Genomic DNA, 23,855 nt, shown 5'->3' on the forward strand with positions numbered 1-23,855 from the left:
AGAAGGTGACTTATGAGGACATTTCCCCACGTCCCCATATTTCAAAAGGCGTATAAATCATACAGAATGAGTTTTTTTGAGAAAGTAAAAATGCAGTTTCCTGTAAGGGGTAGGTTTATGTGTAGGGCAATAGAAAATACGGTTTGTACAGTATAAAAACCATTACGTCTATGGAATGTCCCCACAATTCACAAAAACAAACGTGTGTGTGTGTGTGCGCGTGTGTAATCCCACATCCATCTTTGAATGGAGCACAACATAAGTCTGAGCACCTCTACCACTGATGATTTCATAAAAACTACATAATCTTCATAAGGAACTTTTATTTAATACCATGCAGCTTTAGAGTACATCCATCTTTATCAGTTATTGACCCATAAATGTTGTACAGCAAGCTTAAAAGCGCAGAATAATTTTATTATAACACAACACAGCCTACTAAAGATGTTAAAATTCCTTTATGCAATAACATTATACATTCATTTCAAAAAGAGTTTATAACTGCACTATGACTCAGATTATACCCAGAAGCCTGTGTCATTGATCTAATTAAAATCCGATGAATTACTGATCTTTTCTGTTTGTCAGGCTATAAGAGTGTGAAATAAATGGCCACTTAAAGTCAATGTTTTCCCCCTTTACTTTTACCTTTTGCTGGACATTTGATACTTTTTTTTAACAATTGTATTTGTTTTTGTTATTGCATCTCATAATGATATTGTATTTTACCATCATGTTACTCTCAGAATCTCAATTAGTATAATTCATAGTGTGTCTTTTCAACAATCTCTTGTGTATAATTTGAACGAGGTGGATGATGTGGTGTTCCATCCAAATTTGGTTCTTGTGGCCCACGCCTCTCTCATTCTCTTCACCCCTTAGCCCCATCCGACCGGATCCCTCCCATCATCCGCCAAGGACCAGCCAACCAGACACTCGCTCCGGGCACCACGGCCCAATTGCAGTGCCACGTGATGGGCAACCCTCTTCCGAGCATCCAATGGGAGCGCGACGGCCAGAGAATCCTGGGCAACGACGAGCGCATTAGCTTAATGGAAAACGGCACTTTACAAATCACAGTCCTGCAGGTACTTCAGTCAAGATAGTGTTTAAGTGTGCTCACGAGGGTCTGTTTTTCAGCATCTATGGCTTTTATTTTGTAAAATGCTAATAACCAGGGGATATTATCGTATGTTTTTTTTTCCCCGAATCGAGCCCTCTTCAGTGCATGTCCCGTCACAGACGGCTCTTTTCGTTGACAGACACCATATGCCATCATGCAATATTCCGTATGAACATATTTCACTTGCCATGCATTTTCAGACACGCCGATGTGACGTTTAGACACAGACGACTGCTGTAAAATGTCATTACCTCTATCCGATCAATGGCGGGGGCATAAAACGCGCAATCGAGTTTACAGCAAACAGGCAGGCTTAATTAGCAGATCGATTTTAATACTTGCTCTGTGGACGGTTTCGGGGTGACCTAGCCGCTCATGCGAGGGTTGTGCATGCCGATAAAACCGGTAATTATGATTGTAATGGGAGCGTGCACTGTCGTTAGTGTTAGCGCATGCTAGACTAATGAAATCCAATCTTCAAGGCCTCAAGGGTGTGTGCGATTGTAGGTTTCACCTGAGGTCGTGGCACTGCCGTGAACAGACCTGATGTGTTAATTGATTGTGCCCGGGAACGATTAACAGTCACTCATGCCTTAATTAAATGCTCATTCTGGGGTATAGAAAAGTGGGGAGGCTAGCAATCATTATGTGCTACTCTCAGCAACCTTGTACTCTGTGCAATGTTTGCATCACATTAAACGTGCCCTTGATATTCAGTGCAGTGACTTTACGGATAGCTCACGCCAAAAAAATTTAAGTAGCAGCCTCGTTTATCAGTGAGAATTTAAGCTTTTGTGTTGAGTTGTGTTTATTTGGCTTGTTAAACATTGCATGCTTTGTTCAGATGGGCATCTTTGTCTCTGGTGTTGGCCCTGTCCTCTCTGGTCTGGTGTCTCCGTTGGCCCCCTTTAGTCTACGATTACCCCGGCATGATGGGAGAGCACAAGGGGGCACGGAGACAGGGGTTTGCACAGATGGTAGCGTGCGAGTGTGTGAGGGAAGGGAGAGAGTAAGGGAGAGCGCTGTGAAAAGGTGCCATTATACCGGGAGAATCGCCAGAAACTGCCTGTTCTCGACTGTGCCAGGGGAGTGAGGAAAAAGAAATGTGAAAAAGAATGAGTGTGTGTCTGTTGGACTGAGAAAAACTAATACCTTGGAACAGTTCACCCCAAAATTCATTATTTATTCTCCCGCACATTGTTCCAAACCTCTATGGTTTTTTTGTTGTAAAGGGAGATGTTTTGAAGAATATCCTGGGACAGTATTTTTAGCATAGTAAAAAGTGAATGAGGATGGGACTGTCAAGCTCTAAAATGACAAAAGCAAAAGCAGGAAAGCATATCATATGACTTGTACACAACATTTCAAGTCTTCTGAAGTCATATGATACTGTAGTGTGAGGAACAGACAAGTGGTTTTTTTATATGCCATTTAGTTTTTATTAATATTTTGTATTAGCTTTTATTTGTTTGTTTTTTTATTTTTATTTTAATTTAGTAATTTGTTTTATTCATTTTTTTTTTAAACACATTTCTTTTTCGTTTTAACTGATTTTTATTTCAGTTGTAGTTCAGTCATTTTAGGTTTATATTTTGTTTTAAATCAACTATTTTAGAACATTTGAATAAATTTGGTGTTATTGCTCTTGTCACCTTTATAAGAGTTCATGAAAGTAGTCTAATACATGACAATGTATTCTTTTAAATCAAATCTTTTCAACCTAATATTACAGTCTGTTGGGTAACTTCAAAAGAATTGAAATATAACATTGTGCTTGAGTTCTTTTTGAACTTGAAAGCCTCAGTTCCCATTCATTGTAATTGCACTGAAAAGAGCGACCAGCACGTTCTTCAAAATATCATCTTTTGTGTTCCACAGAAGAAAGTTAGTCATACAGTTTTGGAATGACATGAGGGTGAGTAAATGATGCCAGACGTTTCATTCATAGTTGAACTATACCTTTAAATAAGTAGATGATGCGAATGCATATTATCAAAATATTTATCTCCCTATTTCCTTTTCCGCTCATGCATTTTTTAAGTGTGTGTTTAGCGCTGAGCCCAGAGCTGCCATCCATGATTAATCAGTCGATGCCCAGTTGCTTACCTCTCTGAGCTCTTCCAGTTTTCCACCAATGACTAGCCAGCACAGCAGAGGACTAACCAATGAGGTTATCCACTAAAAGAGGAAGAGGTCACTCAGAAAACAGTTTCTACACCTTGTGTTTGCTGCTCTCCTCCTCCCAAGAGAGATTCATAAGTGACCAAAATAGCACTCTCAACAACACACTCCTGTACTGCCTGAGGATATAAAGATACTCTTCAATACATGGGTTCAGTCTCAGACAAGACTTTTTCTGGCTTTTCTACTAATATCTGCTGTTTACATCAGCTGCTGTTTAACTCATGCTAACATGCATTTTGTTACATAAAAATGAGATTAAGATGAAAAAGACACATCACAAGTGAGCAGGCAGCAATTCGAGGTCATGGCGTGTGGATGTACATGTGCATCACCAATGAGTCAAATCCTCAGACGTGTCATTGGTGCCCCTGAGCTGTCAGCACTATTAGATCGCTGTCGAGGAGAGAGAGAAAGAGAAAAGCTTTACTGCATCTCTCACTGTCGTAAGCAATTTCTGCCTGACTTCTCCCCTCGGCCCTGTGGTAAAAATTTAATGCCCCTCGCCCTCGCCAATTTGTCTTTGTATTTCCTTTTTCTTTTTGCACATTCAGTACACCCATGCCAATTCGGATGATAGACACAAATATCTTAAATCAAACTGACAAATGAAAATTCAGTTGGGTTCCCACAATGGAAAGATTTTTAGACTTACAGAGACAATAGTATGAAAACAATCTCAAACTCTGATGGAATCATCGGATTAAACTGTTCAGGGTGACTTGCGATTTTAAAGCGTTTAATGGGTTAGACAGTTGCATATTGATTTCTGTCAAATGTTATTTGCAAACACTACCATTCAAAAGTTTGAAGTCAGTAAGATTTATTTATTTATTTTAATTCAGCATGGATGCATTACATTGATGTATAATCATAATAAAGACATTTATACGGATTCCTATTTCAAATAAATGCTGTGCTTTTGAACTTTCTATTGCTTAAAGAATCCTGAAAAACTATTTTTATTACGGTTTCTACAAAAATGTTAAGAAACACAACTCTTTTCAACATCGATAATAATAAGAAATGTTTCTTGAGCACCAGATCAGCATATAAGAATGATTTCTGAAGGATCATGTGACTCTGAAGATTGGAGTAATGGATGATGAAAATTCAGCTTTACTACCAAAAAAATAAATTACATTTTAAGATATATTAACATAGAAGTTATTTACATTTTTATATTTCACAATGTATACATATATAAATATAATTTTATATAAAAAAACAGACTTTTGAATGGAAGTGTATATTAGTGTGGTAGTAATAAGCATAGAAATACATAATGCACACAAATATTGAATAAAACACTCTATTGTAATTAGATTTAATTATTTTTATTATTACTTTTCTGTATTGAATGAATTACACATATTTGTGATTAGAAATGATTATTTTTTTACACTTGTCACAATGCATTGTGGGGCTTCATTCTTTGTGAAAGATACAGTTTATAGTTTGCCTGTTATAGAAGTAATTATTTTGTGTCTGTATTGGGTACATGCCTATGATGATGTAAAAAATATGCCAACATACGAGCTCACTGGGTTTCACAACAGCACATTATTTTCTTCCTGTCTCTAATTTCAATAGTAATAGGAAAAAATAACTGTTGATCCTGTATTACTGCGAAATAATAGGCAATTTCAAGGAATTTGTGCTCATTTGTCAAGATTTCCACGCTGCTCCAAGCGGAGTGAGGCAATGCATTGTGCTCGAGTTTATCCATACAAATGCTGACCCTGAGCCTGCTGTTGCTAGGAAACGGACTCCGGGGCCTACACCTGTGTTGCCTCCAGTTTGAGTGGAGAAACGAGCTGGAGTGGTGTACTCACAGTAAAAGGTAAAAAAAAAAAACACACACACACACAAGTGCTCCATCATCACTTTATGTGTCCTTATCCTTGACAAACTGCATCGTATCATCTTCAAAGTGAGGGAGCCGCTTTCATTGCAAGTTTGCTCAGTAGATATATGCGCTCATTTACCAGAGTAGTGGTGGCCTGAGATCAGATTTTTCCTGTTCAATATTGATTACTGTTATAATGTCCTATAAATCTGGACTAATACGGAAACGGCAAGAGTTTTCTGATAGACTCTGCAAACAGAACCATACCTCACAGAATGATAACTTGGATGGCATGCTATATCCTAATCTTATCTTTACAGAGAGCGGCAGCCTTTCTGTAGCCCCGGTTTCAGAGCCATACCAGCTGCCCGGTCCACCCCAGAAGCCCGTCGTAACTGATGTGACCCGTAACAGCGTGACCCTGACCTGGCAACCAAACGCACATGAAGGCGGAGCGGCTGTCACCTCTTACATCATTGAGGCTTTCAGGTGAGCTGGCACACTCTGTAAGCGTCTCCATCCTAGCCAAAATAATATTGTTTCTTGCCAGAGGCTACTACAGGGGTCTATTCTTCATTTTTTTTATTAATTCACTGTCACTGTCTTAGCGTCGCTGGTCAGCCATGACAGATGGGGTAATACCACCGCATGACTGCCCCGTCCCTGACCCCTTTCCCCCGCTCTGCTGCTCCTCACAGTCATGCGAGGGCAGCTACATCCTGCACTTACATCTCACATCCTGCCTCCTACAAGAATCACTCCCCTCAGGCGGCAACCTACTGCCAGAGAGATCTAAATTAATATCAACTGTATTGGTGTTCTACAATTGAATTTCAGACATGGACTGCAGAATTCTGGCATGTTTAAAGGGGGATATAGTTTTATGAATTATTGAATTATTCCACATATTTAGGTTTCTTGTGGCAGTTTAGTAATTTAGCATTACTTGACTGTTTTCCACCCTCTTATTAAGAGGTTTGCAACGGTCCCTGTTATGTAAATGGACTCTGTTTTGATTGGTTAACCTCTGCATAGCACACAGTGTTGTTCCTTAGAGCAGGCTACGTTTTGGGCAGTTATGAGCACATGATATTAAAAAAAAAATTATAAGTTGATTGCAAGTTTTTATCTCTCAATTCTGACTTTTTTCTCGCAATTGCAAGTTTATATCTCACGATTCTGACTTTGACTCGCAATTGCATGTTTGAATCTCACAATTCTGAGAAAAAAGTCGCAGTGACGTAAACAGGCTTCCATAGTTTTGGCATCATCACAATTGATTAATTTTATTTCAGCGTAGTTTTTATAAATGTGCTTGGTGAACCCGGTTAAGCACAATTATGGAGCTTCAATGTGTGTGACAGTCATGGCAAAATAATAAACAAGGCGTCGGAATAATTGGAGCAGTGAGATTATTTAAAAAAAGCTTGCTTGGTAAAATTGAATAGAAATATTTTTTTTTAAACTATAAATGAAACACAATATAATTAAAAATATATGTAAGTATGTGTGTGTTTGTGTTTACGTGCCTGTGTGTGTTTTCTTGTTTGCAGTTATTTGATAAATATTTGATATTTTGATCAATTATATAAAAATACTTTTATACAATGAGTTAAAGAATATATGCTTTAAAGTATTCTCTCAGTAAAACATGGCAACTATTTATATTGTAATGATTTGCTTTGATATGATCAAAAAGCCAATTATTTAATTAATTAATCTAAAAGAGTCCCTCATACAGGTTTGTTCATAGAAGCATAGCTTGAGAAATATTCTCACTCTGATAGCTGAGGGTCTCAGTATGACATGCTAATGAATTCAAATGTAGTCCACACAGACACTTCTTTAAGCTATTGTAGGCTGGCTGAAATGGGGCTACCTCTAATTACAGAACCAAGGTCCTGCAGTCCTTAGAGGGAGGGCAGACAGCAAACGGGTTATTCAGCAACGGAGATGTAGCGAACCACACACACTCACGTACACATTTTCATTCTTTCTCTATTTCATATACACACACTATGTCTCTGTCCTCTCCCTTGCCCCCTGGGTAACAGTTAGCATGGCCCCACATCCTTAAAATTGATTCTTTATAGAGTGCTGTGGGGCTTAAAGGGGTGTTTGCTATAAAATTTCCTTCCCTGAGGTGCTGTGGGACACGGAGCACTGGGAAAGGGAGGTGGAGAACAAGTGAGGGTTGGAAAAGAACTGAGATTGCGGATGAGGAGGATTTAGGATTTTGACACCTCGATACAGGGGAAAAAAGTTTATGTTGTGGCCCACTTTTGGAATATATGCACGTTTATGCAGGTGTTTATAAGAGCCCAATCACGGTCCTGCTGGAGAAAAGGGAATTGTCTGTGCCTCAGCCTTTCCCTGTTTCTTACATCCCAGCTGATAGCAAAGTGACCTTGGATTTATCGCTCCTATCGGTGGGCTGCTGAAGGAATATTTACGAGGTTCCCAGCATTTATGGCTTGGCCTAATTGTGCAGGTCGGGCTTTTATTGGCTTTGTGTCTGCGGCAGGAGTTGCCACTGGGGAAAAATAAACCTTGAACACACCGCACGTGACCACTGCTCTAAACAATGATGATGGTTAACCACAGACAAGTGAAGAGGAATATCCCAAAACCTTCTGGCACAGACAGATGTCTGTGCTTAACGTTCATTGTTTATTAGATGGGGATGCATGTTGTTATGAATCTTGCCCACCTGTATGCCACATCTAAGTAGCTCTCTTGGTTCTCATTAAGTCGAGTTCATATTCCTGTATGCATAGGTGTGATCTGGATGTCAATAAAAAGCTGTGTTTTTAAATTAAAGCTGAAATGTACCCCTGTACAGAATCAGCCAATGTTTTCAGTTTGTTTAATAAAATCTCAGTTCAGTATCCAAGGTGTTATTTATTTATCACATGCATTGCATTATGACAAGCCCAGTCTGTGCCATAAATAAATCTATCACCGCAGAGATCTTTTTCTAGTCACGCCAAGCACTGTCAAGCCAAAGGCTACAAGAATAGCATAACAGAAGAGCTGGGTCATTAAACAGACACATGTAATGACAATCAAAAGAGTGCAGATAAACATCTATGATATTGACTTTGCTGTTAAACCCTCCTCTCTCTAATGCCGTGCAAAAGCTTGAGGACAAATGTAGGACAAAACATTCTTGTACTGATGTTTTATTCAGATTGAGCTGTATGAATCGGCTGGTTTTATTATTGTAGGTTCATAAATAAACACGTATGGAATTAATGTGTATGTAAATGTGATGAATAATTAATGTAGTAATGTAATCTCTATAATCTTTCTGTCTATTGTTTTCAGCCAATCAGCAGGCAGTACTTGGCAGACGGTTGCAGATTTTGTGAAGCTGGAGAAGCACACGGTCACTGGACTGTCGCCGAATACCATTTACCTGTTCATTGTGCGGGCGGTCAACGCTTACGGCCTGAGTGACCCCAGCCCCATCTCAGAGCCCGTACGCACACAAGGTCTGTACGCTGGAGACCAATCAATTTTATGAGATCTTTAAAAATGTGTGAACGTGTAATACAAATTATATGTTGTATAACTGTTAAGTATACGAACAAATTACATGCAAAGAGCAAAATAATAGTGCCTGTTTTTACAGATTACATATTAATCAATTCCATTCAGTGTGGATTGGATCTAATCATGAAAACACATTTTACACCAAAAGCAGAAGAAAAATATTGTATATCTATTTTGTCTATATTTTTATTTTATTTTAATTAAAATCAACAAAAATTTAATCTAGTACAACAAAATGATATATAATCATTTTACAATTTCAAAAATAAATAGGTAATATGTGTGTATGTGTATGTGTATGTATATGTATGTATGCGTGTGTGTATATATACAGTTGAAGTCAAAAGTTTACATACACCTTTCAGAATCTGCAAAATGTTAATTATTTTACCAAAATAAGAGGGATCATACAAAATGCATGTTATTGTTTATTTAGTACTGACCTGAATAAGATATTTCACATAAAAGATGTTTACATATAGTCCACAAGAGAAAATAATAGTTGAATTTATAAAAATGACCCCGTTCAAAAGTTTACATACACTTGATTCTTAATACTGTGTTGTTACTTGAACGATCCAAAGCGTTTTTTTTTTTCTTTTGTTTAGGGATAGTTGTTCATGAGTCCCTTGTTTGTCCTGAACTGTCTGCTGTTCTTCAGAAAAATACTTCAGGTCCGACAAATTCTTTGGTTTTCCAGCATTTTTTTGTATTTGAACCCTTTCCAACAATGACTGTATGATTTTGAGATTCATCTTTCCACACTGAGGACAATTGAGGGACTCATATGCAACTATTACAGAATGTTCAAACACTCACTGATGCTCCAGAAGGAAAAACCATGCATTAAGAGCCGGGGCGTGAAACGTTTTTGAATTTGAAGATCAAGGTAAATTTAACTTAATATGTCTTCTGGAAAACATTTAAGTGCATTCTGTAGCTTCTGAAGGGCAGCACTAAATGAAAAAATATGATATTTAGGCAAAACAAGAAAAATGTACTCATCTTCATTCTGTTCAAAAGTTTTCACGCCCCGACTCAATGCATGGCTTTTCCTTCTGGAGCATTTGAACCTTCTGTAATAGTTGCATATGAGTCCCTCAGTTGTCCTCAGTGTGGAAAGATGGATCTCAAAATCACACAGTCATTGTTGGAAAGGGTTCAAATACACAAAAATGCTGGAAAACCAAAGAATTTGTGGGACCTGAAGGATATTTTCTGAAGAACAACAGGCAGTTTAACTGTTCAGGACAAACAAGGGACTCATGAACTATCACTAAAAAAAAAACAAAAAAAAAACACAGCTGTGGATCATTCAGGTAACAACACAGTATTAAGAATCAAGTGTATGTAAACTTTTGAACAAAAGTTAATTGAACAAAAATTATATTTTTTATAAATGCATATGTATACATCTGTAAACATCTTTTATGTGAGATATCTTATCTTAAATATCTGTAAACATCTTTTATGTGAAAATATTGTGTTAATATCCACAATAACATGCATTTTGTATGATCCCTCTTATTTTGGTAAAATAATTAACATTTAGCAGATTCTGAAAGGTGTATGTAAACTTTCAACTTTATATATGTATATATATGTGTGTGTGTGTGTGTGACCCTGGACCACAAAACCAGTCATAAGGGTCAAATTTTTGAAATTGGGATATATACATAACATGAAAGCCGAATAAATAAGCTTTCCGTTGATGTATGTTTTGTTAGGATGGGACAATATTTGGTCGAGTTACAACTATTTAAAATCAGGGATCTGAGGGTGCCAAAAAAAAAAAAATGTCTGAATATTGAGAAAATCACCTTTAAAGTTGTCCAAATGAAGTCCTTAGCAATGGATATCACTAATCAAAAGTTTTTTTGATTTTTGTATATTTATGGTAGGACATTTACAAAATATCTTCATGGAACATGATCTTTACTTAATATTATAATGATTTTGGCATTCATTTTGATCCATACAATGTATTTTTGGCTATTGCTACAAATATGCCTCTGCGACTTATGACTGGTTTTGTGGGCCAGGGTCTCACACACACACACACACACACACACACACATTTGTTTCAGTGAATTGTGGGGACTTCTACTCATTTTATACTGACCAAATGGTATTTTCTGTCCCCTAACCCTGCCCTAATCCTAAACCTACCCCTTACAGAAAACCTGTTTGCATTATTACACTTTGAGATAAACATAATTTATTTATAATATATATATATTTATTTCCCTCGTGGGGACCGCAGACCCCACAATGTAAAAAAAAATCAGGTTTTACTATCCTTAGCATAAACAATCCTATATGTATTCTATATGTATTCTATATTCATACAGACACACAATCTAAAGATGTTAATATTGGATGTTTCTTGTTGTCTTTGGCAGATGTGAGTCCTACAGGTCAAGGTGTGGACCATCGACAGGTGCAGAGGGAGCTGGGAGAGATGGCTGTGCAGCTTCACGAACCAGCGCTGTTGACGGCATCCAGCGTGAAGATCAGCTGGAATGTGAGTGTTGCTAATATCTGCCCTCCAAATCAGCCCCTCGCCGGCCTTATGATTCTCCTGCCAGCTCACCTTATCTCATTTCTCTGTCTCGGTCGCCCTCTTTCCATCTGTCAGGTCGATCGTCAGTCTCAGTACATTCAGGGTTATCGTTTGCTTTATCGTCCTGTCGGCGGCTCCTGGTCCCAGCAAGAAGTGAAAGCTGCAACAGAGCGTAGCGCTGTCATCGCTAACCTGCTCAAAGGCACAGAGTACGAGATTAAAATACGACCCTACTTTAACGAGTTCCAGGGCATGGACAGCCGACATCTGACGTTTCACACGCCAGAGGAGGGTGAGATATCTGCAGCTCTTTCAGTTTCCATTTGATGCACTTCAATTTAATTTCGTTCTAATCAATTCAATTTGGGTTCATTCAGCCCAGCCCGACTATTCTATTCTGTTGTACATAATATGACGATGAATCGCTTCATTCAAGCAAATAAAATTATGGAGAAGGCTAATGTAGATTTACTATTAAGGACACTCACTTTTCAAAATGTAATTTGAATCGAATTCTCTTCCAGTTCCCAGTGCCCCCCCTCGTGCTGTAACTGTGGCAACAGTCAACCTCAGCAACAGCTCAAGCATCAGTGTATCATGGCAGCCTCCTCCCAGTGAGATGCAAAATGGAGTCATCCAAGAGTATAAGGTATATTTTAGATTGCAAAAGTCAATCAACAAAACAAACTCAGTATATCCCAACCAGACACGTTGCAAAAAGTAACTTGTGAAAGTAAAAATGTGAAACTTGTGAAAGTTAATATTTATTCTAGCTCTATCTTTAATTTTCGTTGATTATTTAATTTGTTTTTCTGTTTTAAAGTCCTCAGCATTTTTACATCAAATGTAAATTCATGTCCCACTCACATTTTCTTGGTTAAATAAACATTACTTTCACTATCAGAAAAAAATATATGTATTTACATGTATATATTTATATTATATATAAATATATTTAATATAAAACCATAACATATTTTTCTTAAATATATTATATATAAATGATTTATATACACATAATAAATATACACAGTACACACACATATTATGTAAACAAAATATTTTTTGTATGCGATTTATCATTTTACAACACTAATTTTTACATTAACAATGTAATCAATATTCTATTATAAAAGTACAGTGGGGGAAAAAATTATTTGATCCCCTGCTGATTTTGTACATTTGCCCACTGACAAAGAAATGATCAGCCTATAATTTGGTAGGTTTGTGATTAGGATTATTTGAACAGTGAGAGACAGAATAACAACAAAAAAATCCAGAAAAACACATTTCAAAAAAGTTATAAATTGATTTGCATTTTAATGAGTGAAATAAGTATTTGATCCCTTATCAATCAGCAAGATTTCTGGCTCCCAGTTGTCTTTTACACAGGTAAGGAGTTGAGATTAGGAGCACGCTCTTAACGGGACACCTGTCCACAGAAGCAATCAATTTATCAGATTCCAAACTGTCCACCATGGCCAAGACCAAAGAGCTGTCCAAGGATGTCAGGGACTAATTGTAGACCTACACAAGGCTGGAATGGGCTACAAGACCATCGCCAAGCAGCTTGGTGAGAAGGTGACAACAGTTGGTGCGATTATTTGTAAATGGAAGAAACACAAAATAACTATCAATCTCTTTCGGTCTGGGGCTCCATGCAAGATCTCACCTCATGGAGTTTCAATGATCATGAGAACGGTGAGGAATCAGCCCAGAACTACACGAGAGGATCTTGTCAATGATCTCAAGGCAGCTGGGACCATTACATTACGCCGTGAAGGACTGAAATCCTGCAGCGCCCACAAGGTCCCCCTGCTCACGAAAGCACATGTACAGGCCCGTCTGAAGTTTGCCAATGATTCAGAGGAGAACTGGGTGAAAGTGTTGTGGTCAGATGAGACCAAAATCCTGCTCTTTGGCATCAACTCAACTCGCCGTGTTTGGAGGAGGAGGAATGCTGCCTGTGACCCCAAGAACACCATCCCCACCGTCAAACATGGAGGTGGAAACATTATGCTTTGGGGGTGTTTTTCTGCTAAGGGGACAGGACAACTGCACCGCATCAAAGGGACGATGGATGGGGCCATGTACCGCCAGGGCATTGAAGCCAGCCAGAGCATTGAAAATGTGTTGTGGATGGGTGTTCCAGCATGACAATGACCCAAAAACACGGCCAAGGCAACAAAGGAGTGGCTCAAGAAGAAGCACATTAAGGTCCTGGAGTGGCCTAGCTGGTCTCCAGACCTTAATCCCATAGAAAATCTGTGGAGGGAGCTGAAGGTTCGAGTTGCCAAACATCAGCCTCGAAACTTAATGACTTGGAGAGGATCAGCAAAGAGGAGTGGGACAAAATCCCTCTTGAGATGTGTGCAAACCTGGTGGCCAACTACAAGAAACGTCTGACCTCTGTGATTGCCAACAAGGGTTTTGCCACCAAGTACTAAGTCATGTTTTGAGAAGGGGTCAAATACTAATTTGACTCATTAAAATGCAAATCAAGTTATAACATTTTTTAAATGCGTTTTTCTGGATTTTTTTTTTTTTTTTGTTATTATTCTGTCTCTCACTGTTCAAATAAACCTACCAGTAAAATTATAGACTGATAATTCCTTTGTCAGTGGGCAAACGTACAAAATCAGCAGGGGATCAAATAATTTTTTTCCCCACTTTATGAATCAAGTTTGTAATGTACTGTTTTTAAGCATTTTACATTTATTCCAAAACAATAACTCAAGGCAGTAACAATTTAAACAATATATTTTATTTGTGAATTTATGTTAATCTATTCTTTTTAATAGTTAACTTTTAACTACTTTTGCATTTTTCGGATCATCAGTCATCAAAGCTTGGAAAATATTGTTACACGGAGATTTACCTTAAATTTCATCAAGCTGATTACACACTAAAAACTCCCACAGATCATGATTTCATGCCATCTCAAGTCCTATTTTGACGCAACAAAGTAGTTATATCTAAGTGTGTGAGCTGTTTACTTGCTTTTTTAATTAGCCTTCCCAGTAGCTATGTTTCCCGCCACCTATTTTTAAGCGCATTTTGGGATATCGCATAAAAAACGCTGGATGGAAACGGCAAGATGTGCATAAATTCTAAAAATATGCAGAAAAAACGTATGCGCTCAACTAAGTTGAATAAATTTCATATCCTGTAAGAAAACATGCGCATAAACTGACGGAAACACTTTTATTGAATAAAGTCCTTAATGCGCATCAAAAAAGATGTGACTTTGCAATGGGACAGCATAAAACTGGACCAACCAATGAACTGATCTCATTGCACAGCATCTGAAACGCTAGTTTTGCCATTCTAAAATGCTTGAGCAATGTCTCGTCAAAGTGCTTCGTTATAATTAACTCCCAAAACTGCGTTCCCAAACAGCAGGCTCAGAAAACATGATAACATTACTGTATTTCATCTGTGAAGCTCTGAAGCTCGTAATTTATTGTATACAAAAATGATTAGATATAGTGCCTTCTCCTACTGCAGCAAATGTCATTTTTCTTCATGATATTTAGCGGAAGTTCATCAGGAAGTGACAATTTTGATCTCTTCAACTCACTGGATGGAAACTGCTTTATTCTCAAATATTTTATGCAATATTCCAATTTTGCACGTAAATTAATTAGTAACTTTGGATGGAAACATAGCTACTAACGCCATTATATTGTTCATTCAGACTGATTCACAAACGTGGAATGTGCACAAACTCAAGAGGCGGGATTTATAGCATGAACCAATCATATCTAAACATAACCAGTCATATCCAGTCATATCGCAATGGAGGCATTGTTTCCTCTCTCATAACTTTCCCCCATTAATTCTCAATTACCCCCCTCCAAACTCACTGCACAGCAGAGGGGGTCTGTTAAAACTCAATGGGCTCAGGGGAGGTGAGAGAGATATGGACTCCCGCTTGAACTTTTCCTGCTAGTGTCTTTCTTCAGATGTGAGTCTTACAGGTCTAGGACCAAGTTAGGACACTTAAGTATTTTTAAGTTCAGATCTAAGTGTTATCTCTCTTCAGGTTTGGTGTCTGGGTAACGACTCTCAGACGCGCTACTACATCAATCAGACGGTGGATGGAAGCGTGCTGACGACTTTATTAAAGGGGCTTCTACCCGGCATGTTGTACCAGGTGGAGGTGGCGGCAGTGACCAGCGCAGGAGTGGGCACACACAGCCAACCCGTATCTGTGCTTATCAGTGAGTGCTCGCCGAAAAACCAGCCCTGACTATTAAAAACTGAAAGAATTATAGAGTAGAGTGATGGGCTTGTGGAGTTGAAGTACAAACTTTTTTTGTAAATTCTCTTTGATTGCTTTTTAAAGTCCTGCTATGAGACTAAATTGCTTAATTTTTTCCAATAAGCTGAGTCCTATTAAGAGATTCTGTCTGAGTAACACTTTGATCTGTCTTTGCTCTCTTTTCTTTCTCTCTCTCCTTTTCAGAATTGCCTGCAGAGCAGCCTACAGTCACAGGTGGAGGCAGTGAATCTGACGAGAATGTAAGTCTGGCTGAGCAGATCACAGACGTAGTGAAGCAGCCTGCCTTCATCGCAGGCATTGGCGGGGCATGCTGGGTAATCCTTATGGGATTCAGCGTGTGGATCTACTGCAGACGGAAGAAGAGAAAAGAGCTCAGCCATTACACAGCATCATTTGCATACACACCTGCGGGTATGCATGCACATATCACACCAAATGACATTTGACATTAAATAATGATTTAGCAGTGTTATTTTTATATTTATATACTATCAGCCTTTGGATCAGTTGCATTATATATATGTTTTCTTTTATCTCTCTACAGTTGGTTTTCCACATGGAGAAAGTTCTGGACTTAATGGAAGGTAAGTGGCACTTTTAGCTTCTTAATGCATCAATTCAGAGTGTAAATACAGTGACTTTAGTTCATTCTATACTTATTGATATTTTTGGAAATGTCTGGATATTTAGGCCTGGTATGCTGGGTGCTAACATGGGAAATTACCCGTGGCTGGCTGATTCTTGGCCTACTACCAATCTTGTGCACAACGGGAAAGACTCAGTGAACTGCTGTACATCGAAACATGACACCCCGGAGAGATACTATAATGGTAAGACTCACTTTTATAGAGCAACACCACCGGCTGTACTGTTAAATTAATTTAACACTAAGTTTCCACAGCACAGAGTCTCATTAATTAAAGCCTAATTAATTTACCATCACTTCCTCAGAGGCGGGAATCTCTAATTACCTCAACCAAAACGAGAAGTACAGCACAGACTCTAACGAAGGCCCCATCTACAGCACTATTGATCCCACCAGCGAGGACCTGCGCAGTTTCTCTGCTCAGTTCTCTCAACATACCACTCCCTACGCCAGCACTCCCATCATGCCTTTCACCAACCAGGCGCCCTGCAGTCCTGAACAAGATGGCAGCCATCGGATGACTCAGCCTGGAACGTCCAATGCTCAGTATGCCCAGCCAGACCGCTCCAAGACTGATAACGGTATCTTTCCAGTCTTATCTGTTCCTTTCAGTGCTAATATGAATGCTGTGCTTGGCTGTGTTACTTTTTTATATATATACTATTATAGTACTTTGATTTTTACATTTTCAGTTTTAATTTTAATTTTTGTCACTTTATGTGCTTTTTTTTTGTTTGTTTTTTTTGTTTTTTTTCATTTTTATTTAGCTTTAATTGATATTTTTAGTCATTTTAGTACTTAAACTTATTTCAGTTAACTGCCAGCATTTTCAGTTAACTGCCAGCATTACATTTTATTTCAGGTTTATTTCAATTGCTGAAAACTGATTTTTAATTAAATTTGTATCGTAGTTAATTATAACAATGCTTAATAAAGGTGTTTTGTTATTCGCAAATTTGCTTGCTTTTCTACAGTAAAACAACCAAAGCAGAAGTTAATGGGGAAGCCAGTGAAAACGCCATCTCTTAACTGGATGGATGCGTTGCCGCCACCACCTCTCTCTGGAGATCTGGACGAGTGTGAAGAGGAAGATGATGATGAACTAATCCAGGACATGGGGTAAAGTTCACTGGAAGGCTATAGATTGATTTCAGTGCTGTGCCAGCTTAACTAGCCTGAAAAATAAAGTTAGCATTATTTTAACTAAACAGTCACAATTTTGATACTAATAGTGATTTGACATGTTATTTAAATAATCTTGAGAAAAACTTTCAATCAGTTATATAAGAGCTGAACTAATAGAAAATAGCTGCCCAGAAAGCGTCTAAATCAGGACTTTGGCAGACAAAACAAATCTCAAGTCTCTCCCCAAGTTCACAAACACAATTTCAGCAATTCATTTTAGTTTTTAACTTCAATTCCATGTCTACATGACGACATCTTTTACCAATTTGCAGCATGCTGGCTAGCTGGGAACATGGCCTTACTTAGCCTTCTGGACAAGGTTTTGCTGATCGTTCCAGGAACAGTCTCAGAATTCTCAGGGCCAGAGCGGTTTGATTGCTGTTGACAAGGCTGTATATAGAGGCTAACAAAGTTAACGATATTCTACCCTTGAATCTGGCTTGTTTCCTCATGACGGTCTGACTGAGTTATGTTTTCTTTTCCTGGTCTGTATTGCATTAGTTTCTTGTTAAAGAAGCGTGCGGTCAGCAGTAGCCGCAGAATGCCCCGGCCACGGGCGCTGACGGGTAGAGACGTTCTTATTGCTTTCTGCCGCCACTTCAGCTCAATGGCTGCCCGTGAGGGGCACTAACAAGGGCGAGTCACATTAGCCGCAGCGGTTAACCAGCGCTGACTCACAGTGGAGATCCATGAATCCGATAACCTTGACATAACATCCTGCAGTAACCACATTAGCCAGTGATAGTTACAAACCTTCTCAAGTTCCTTCCTCTGAGCATTAGACGTTGTTCGGGGGACAAGCACGCAATGCAACACTCACAGCCAGACTGGATGTTCATGATTAGTCCTCAAAAGTGTGAAGAGCTAATGAATCATAAGGTTAACCTTTGTGGCAGCCCGAAGGCAAGAGCATCAGCTCTGTTATTGCAATATGACTATAATTTTAATAACTCAGCGAGGCCCAAGAACTCATCAAAAATATCGAGCAGCCACATAAACCAAGAGCGTGCCGTGTGTAGGTGTCATTCAGCTCAGCGGTTTGCCCTTAAAGAGCCCAAGGCATAATATTGATACAGTGTCACTCAAAATGCAACTGCATTTAACTTCTTTTCCATCGCACTTGCATGGATTGGTCCCGCGAGAGCTAAAAGATCACGCATATTGTTATCTGGAGGCCAGGCTGTCTCTTTTGACACAACAGCTGTAGGAATCGATATGCCACTGGTTGCATTGACCTGCTGATTACTGCAGCAGGCAATCATAATGAGTGTGCCGTGATTGATTTAGCACAGAGGTGCTGGAGTTACTTAATCCTCTGCTAAAAATTAGGGAATTTAGTTACAGAGCAGAAATAAAGTCACTTGTTCTCCCACTCTATGTGAGAAGGGCAAGCGAGTGATAAGAAAAGTTGGTGCTATAGTATATCAATAATAATTGATATAATGGTGGTGGGTAGAATATGTGCTCTGGCAAATTTGATGTGTTTTCAGTATGTTTATTATTATTAAGAGAGATTCTAAAGTTCTAGACCTGTAAATAATATTGAAAGTTTTCTTCTCACTCAGGTCTGATGAGGAAGAGTGGTGTCCTCCTCTCCCGGATAGGACTTACCTCATGGACGGCGTGATGGAGGACGGTCCTGCTCCTCCTCCTAGAGGAGAGGCTTCTTCCCCCACCACATCCTACAGCCACCAGTCCACTGCCACCTTAACCCCATCTCCCAGAGACGATGGCCACTGCCACGATATACCACGCTTGCACCAGCTCGAACAGCCACAGATAGCACGGTGAGACACGTAAACCTTCAAATAATATTTCACAATTATTTCTTGCATTAGTGTTTTTTGTCAGGTCAGCATTTCAGAGTTTATTACTCTTTTATTTTCAGCTTTTTTGACAGTTTGTGTTGGGCATTTGTCAACAAGATTTGCTTGTTCTAAACTAAATTTGATAAGATGCAGCATAAACAACATTTGCTTTATTCTCGAGGCGACGCTCGCTTTAAAATACTTAATATAAGCAATCCTTCATTTTTCAGGAAACTGCTCTCCTGCATTTTAGTTCTCTGCATTAATAGAATAGATTATTTGTTTTCATTCTCTTATTATTTGTTCCTGCAGGAGAAAACCTGTTTTATGAATAATTTATTCCTCTGCAGGTCCATATTTGTATTTTATCACGGCACAGAGCAAATAGTGAGAGACTCATTAAGCTTCCTGCTAGACAGTTTGCCAAGTTTAGAAAGATCATTTACTTTTACAAAGTGCTGATCTTGGCCTACAATGTTTCCAATCTAATATTCATATAATAGTGTTTGTGTGTCTTATTGGCTGCAGATCTGGGTTAAAACAGAGAGATCCATTGAAAGGGGTGCATTTCAGTTCCTGCATATCTAGCAAATTTCATGCTGTCTAACTTTGTTCTAAATAGCCAAACATTTTTTGTGGGCAGCCGGTTGCCATGCGGACCAGTGCCTGTGCCGCGAGCACCAAGCCCCCCTCTAACCCAGTCCAACCCAAACCTGTCGGCCAATCAGGAGTGTCCTGACAACACTGTGCCACACCGCTCAGCACACAAACAGGATCTGAGCCAAGGAGCTGGCCTAAGTGTAGAGAACATCAGCAACACCACACCAGGTGTGTTTCTGTTTTCTATATAAACGTGCCACAGAAGCTTTGCTGCTCAGGTAAAATACTACTTTCGTGATCAGAGCAATATATAATTAGATATTTTCTACCTAAAGTTACTTTTAGAATAGCTACAATTATTTTAGCTGCTTCATTGTTGTGTCTCATGCTCCCTTTCAGGTCGAGTGAGGCCCTCTGCAGACCACACACCGCCTGGGCAGAAGTCCAAGGTGAAGAAGAAAACCTCCAAGAGCGGTCAATACCGAAGAGATGTACTGCAAGGCGGTGAGTTACTGACCAGGCTTTTTCCAGAATGAAGTTAGTTAATCATTTATCCTGCTCCTGCATACTTAACATGCTGGTCACATCTCTGCAGATCTGCCCCCTCCACCTGAACCGCCTCCTGAAGATGAGGTCGACTGTGCTCAAGTAGGGGGATTCGAATGTGGGCAGATGTCCCTCGAGAGAGTGGGCAGCTCCCATTCCTCCATGGAGAGAAGAGAACAGAGCACACCCAATCGGAAAAACTCTTCTCATAGACGGATAGATGGTTAGAAAACACCTTGAACAGAACAGAATTTTAAATGCTGTTCTAATTTTTTTTGCTGTTGTTTCTTAAAGGCACAATTATATATATGTATATGTATATGGACATATAATGTATATGTATATGTATGTATATGTAGGATTAAATAGACTGGCTTTTTATTTTAAAGATAATGACAGTTATATTGTATCAATACATTTTTGAACCCTAAAGTTATGGTTTTGTTTATGTGGTTCACAGCAGAGGACGATTTAATTCCTTACAACAAGCCCAACTTCCTGTCTCGTGGTCAGATGTCCAGTAATTGCTCCACAACAGGAAGTTCATCATCACGGGGGTCAACAGGATCACGGGGGCACGGAACGAGCAGGAAGAGAAATGATGTAAGCGCAAGTAACTTTCCTCATACTGTAGAAAATCATTTTCTTAACCAGTATTTTTGTCTTTTTAGCCACTAAAATGATCTAATAATCCTTAAAACAAGAGTAATATTTACTATTAAATATGCATGTAAATGATTTACTGTAGTTAATTTATACAAAATGCGTATTTATAAAACTATGATATGCTATATTAAGACTTGTTTTGTAAGGATATATTTTAATTTATTAATTATATGCTTATTTAGTCAAATTGTTCAGCTTTCTGTTTTATGCTTGGAACAACAAAACGTCTTATCTTACAATTTTGCTTCTCGCATAAAGTGTTTAGATATTTTTACAGTAATTCAAGACCAAAATAATATTAAGACAGTGGTTTTAAGTGTATGCTTTCAAGATTAATCCTCGTCCTCCCCAATCCTAACCCTAATCCTAAATATTAAACATTAGCCAAGCTTAGTCAAACACAGCCTCGCAAACATGTGCGTTAGTTTATCTTTTCTTAACACTCATTCGCTGGTGAGACGGAATTGACTAAATGTGGATGAGTCTAGACTGACTGAGTCCATCTGGCTGTTCAGCACATAGTGGAAGTGTTCTGTAGAGGCTGGGACTTTTAGCCAGCAATCAGACACTTCCTCTGAAGTACATTCCCCACTGCTTGGAGAACTTATAACAGAAGAGATGCTACAACAGAATGATCTGTCTGTAAAGTGATTTTTCTCATATCGAACACTTGCAGGATTATTTATAACCAAGTTTTACAACTCTCAAATACAAAAGTAGACACACTTAGAAAATGTTGTCATACTTTTCCTTACTAAATTCACCATTGACTTCCATCTTATCATTATTTAAAACAAACAATATGCAAATAATGCAGACTGTATAATAATAATAATTAAATTGTAATAATTAACACTACTACTAATAAATTTCCATTATTTAGTGGACGTTGAAATCCTTCTCCCTATGCACAGTGGTGATATTTTGATATATACTAATATATGCTGTTGCATACTGAATGATGTCCAAAAAGTGCCATAATACCATGGTACCTTTTCATGGTTAGAAGAGGGTTTCTCACCATTTACAACTAGTTTTGTCAAATGGAGAAATCAGACTAGTAAGAACTAGTTGCTTGGCCCAAAGGGGCCATAGCACTTTTTTTTTTTTTTTAAATACAGTATCTCCCTATAGACATGAATAGTTGTGTGATGGGAACTGGGTTATGTACATCTAAGGTCACTCCATATGGGCTGAAGAGTCTCTTCAGATGTGTGACCCCTTCTCAGGTTACCCCCTCTGGAACATAAAAGACAGGCCACATAAAAGAGGGCTATACGTTCCCCAGGGAGAGAGTTTCGGGTTACCCCGTCCTGTCACGGTGGTTAGCGTTATCTTTCCAGACGGACAGAGAGCGTGAATAGGTGCTTGACAGAGAGAGGGGAGAAGGGGTCTGCCCCTAAGATCGCCTTTATTCTGTGTCCTCAGATCTTGTCGCGTCACATGATGGACAATCCCTGCTGCATTAAGTCATCTATAGACATACCAAACCAAAAAGGCTTTCTTTTGTCCCGAGAGAGGCCACAATTATGGGCTGAATAGACCAGCTAAGCTGGTTGACCAGTTAAAACCATTAGTAACCAATCTAGGTTATATCTTGGCCACATTTACAGTGGTAAAGCTGCTATAATGACCAGCATTTTCCATATAAAACCATCTATATGGTCCAAACTGGTCTAAGCTGCTTTCAAATGCCAGTATTTGTATCAAACATATTATTCTGTCAGCTTTAAATAAAAGATTATCTTTTCTAATTCAAATTTTTCTCCTTTGCTTCTCTTCCAGGAGATGAGATAAGGGAAGGCTGTGAGACGCAGGAAGTTTGACTTAGACATCATTCGGAAGCTGAAGAGAAGAACCGAAGAGAAGTGGATGTGTATAGATTTCAGAGCGTGAATCTGGGACTTTTGATTACGTTATTAATTATTGTTATTATTGTTATTTATGACCTTCATGGGGGCATTTTTCATCACGCTGTCAATGTAAATAATCATCTTTTGAAGCTTTTTACATGATGTCCAGATGCCAGGAAAGAAGAGTATATTGTATTTATACATGAAAGAAGAAATGAAATCATGTTCAAAGCTCCGATATTATAGAGAAGTTAATGTCTGAATGTGCCAACCTCTTGTAGAAATGTATATACAGCATTTGAAAGCATAATAATATTGCACTCTTGTTGTGTTGGAGAACAACAACAACAACAACAAAAAATAGAAAGCACAATGTGTGTTGTTTGACCAGCCAGCTAGACAGCCAGCCTCACGACCTAACTGAGCCGAGGACGCTTCTGTCTGTCCGTCTCGTCTCGTCTCCGTCTGTGGATCCCCATCGTTGCAGTCACAAGAGAATGTGGTCTTTTTTCCCCTCTTTCTTTTCAAAGCCAAGAGAGTTTGTCATTTGACACTGTTGTGAACGATTGTACTTGTCTTTTTTTAAGGAGTGTTTTGGAGATCGTGAGGAAATGTATTTCATTCAAAAAACCAAAATTATGTTCCTTTGACTATCTTTTTGGTAGTCCTTGTTGTTTTGTATAAATAAAATACATTTGCTGAGCTATATGGGTTTGCCCTAGTATGAATCAGTGTGTGTGTGTGTGTTTTACTAACTTTGTCTTTTATTCTGATGTATATAGGCTATAGATTTGATTTCAGTTTTAGTTTATTTCAGTACATCAAGTTAAACTAAATAAAAACTGAAAAAATTATCTGAAATTGTGAATTGGGTCTGGCTGCAGACTTGCACTTGCACTCTCAGACACTTGCACTTCCGCGAGTGATGTCACTTGCAGTCTTTTTTATTTTGTTCTATTTATTGATTATTTTTTGTTTGAATTTCTTAATCTACA

At 38.6% G+C, this 23,855-nt stretch overlaps 1 protein-coding gene across 1 annotated transcript in view; it reads left to right on the top strand.

Annotated features, from left to right (window-relative positions):
* The window catches only part of LOC306864178 (roundabout homolog 2-like), a gene marked incomplete at its 5' end in the record, with an annotated part of 75,831 nt that extends 52,266 nt beyond the window's left edge, over positions 1 to 23,565 (top strand). The window contains 19 exons of the mRNA XM_079407939.1: positions 883 to 1,088; positions 5,066 to 5,147; positions 5,474 to 5,642; positions 8,481 to 8,647; positions 11,111 to 11,232; positions 11,347 to 11,563; positions 11,796 to 11,920; positions 15,317 to 15,494; positions 15,740 to 15,967; positions 16,101 to 16,140; positions 16,247 to 16,386; positions 16,508 to 16,783; positions 17,177 to 17,321; positions 18,953 to 19,174; positions 19,839 to 20,023; positions 20,195 to 20,299; positions 20,391 to 20,564; positions 20,802 to 20,944; positions 22,793 to 23,565. Coding sequence (XP_079264065.1) covers positions 883 to 1,088; positions 5,066 to 5,147; positions 5,474 to 5,642; positions 8,481 to 8,647; positions 11,111 to 11,232; positions 11,347 to 11,563; positions 11,796 to 11,920; positions 15,317 to 15,494; positions 15,740 to 15,967; positions 16,101 to 16,140; positions 16,247 to 16,386; positions 16,508 to 16,783; positions 17,177 to 17,321; positions 18,953 to 19,174; positions 19,839 to 20,023; positions 20,195 to 20,299; positions 20,391 to 20,564; positions 20,802 to 20,944; positions 22,793 to 22,804 — 2,936 coding nt within the window. The 3' untranslated portion in view covers positions 22,805 to 23,565. The remainder of the gene's footprint in view (positions 1 to 882; positions 1,089 to 5,065; positions 5,148 to 5,473; positions 5,643 to 8,480; positions 8,648 to 11,110; positions 11,233 to 11,346; positions 11,564 to 11,795; positions 11,921 to 15,316; positions 15,495 to 15,739; positions 15,968 to 16,100; positions 16,141 to 16,246; positions 16,387 to 16,507; positions 16,784 to 17,176; positions 17,322 to 18,952; positions 19,175 to 19,838; positions 20,024 to 20,194; positions 20,300 to 20,390; positions 20,565 to 20,801; positions 20,945 to 22,792) is intronic.
* Positions 23,566 to 23,855: the final 290 nt, after the last annotated feature.

This window comes from Barbus barbus (assembly GCF_936440315.1).
Source record: "Barbus barbus genome assembly, chromosome: 45".
Taxonomy (NCBI): Eukaryota; Metazoa; Chordata; class Actinopteri; order Cypriniformes; family Cyprinidae; genus Barbus; species Barbus barbus.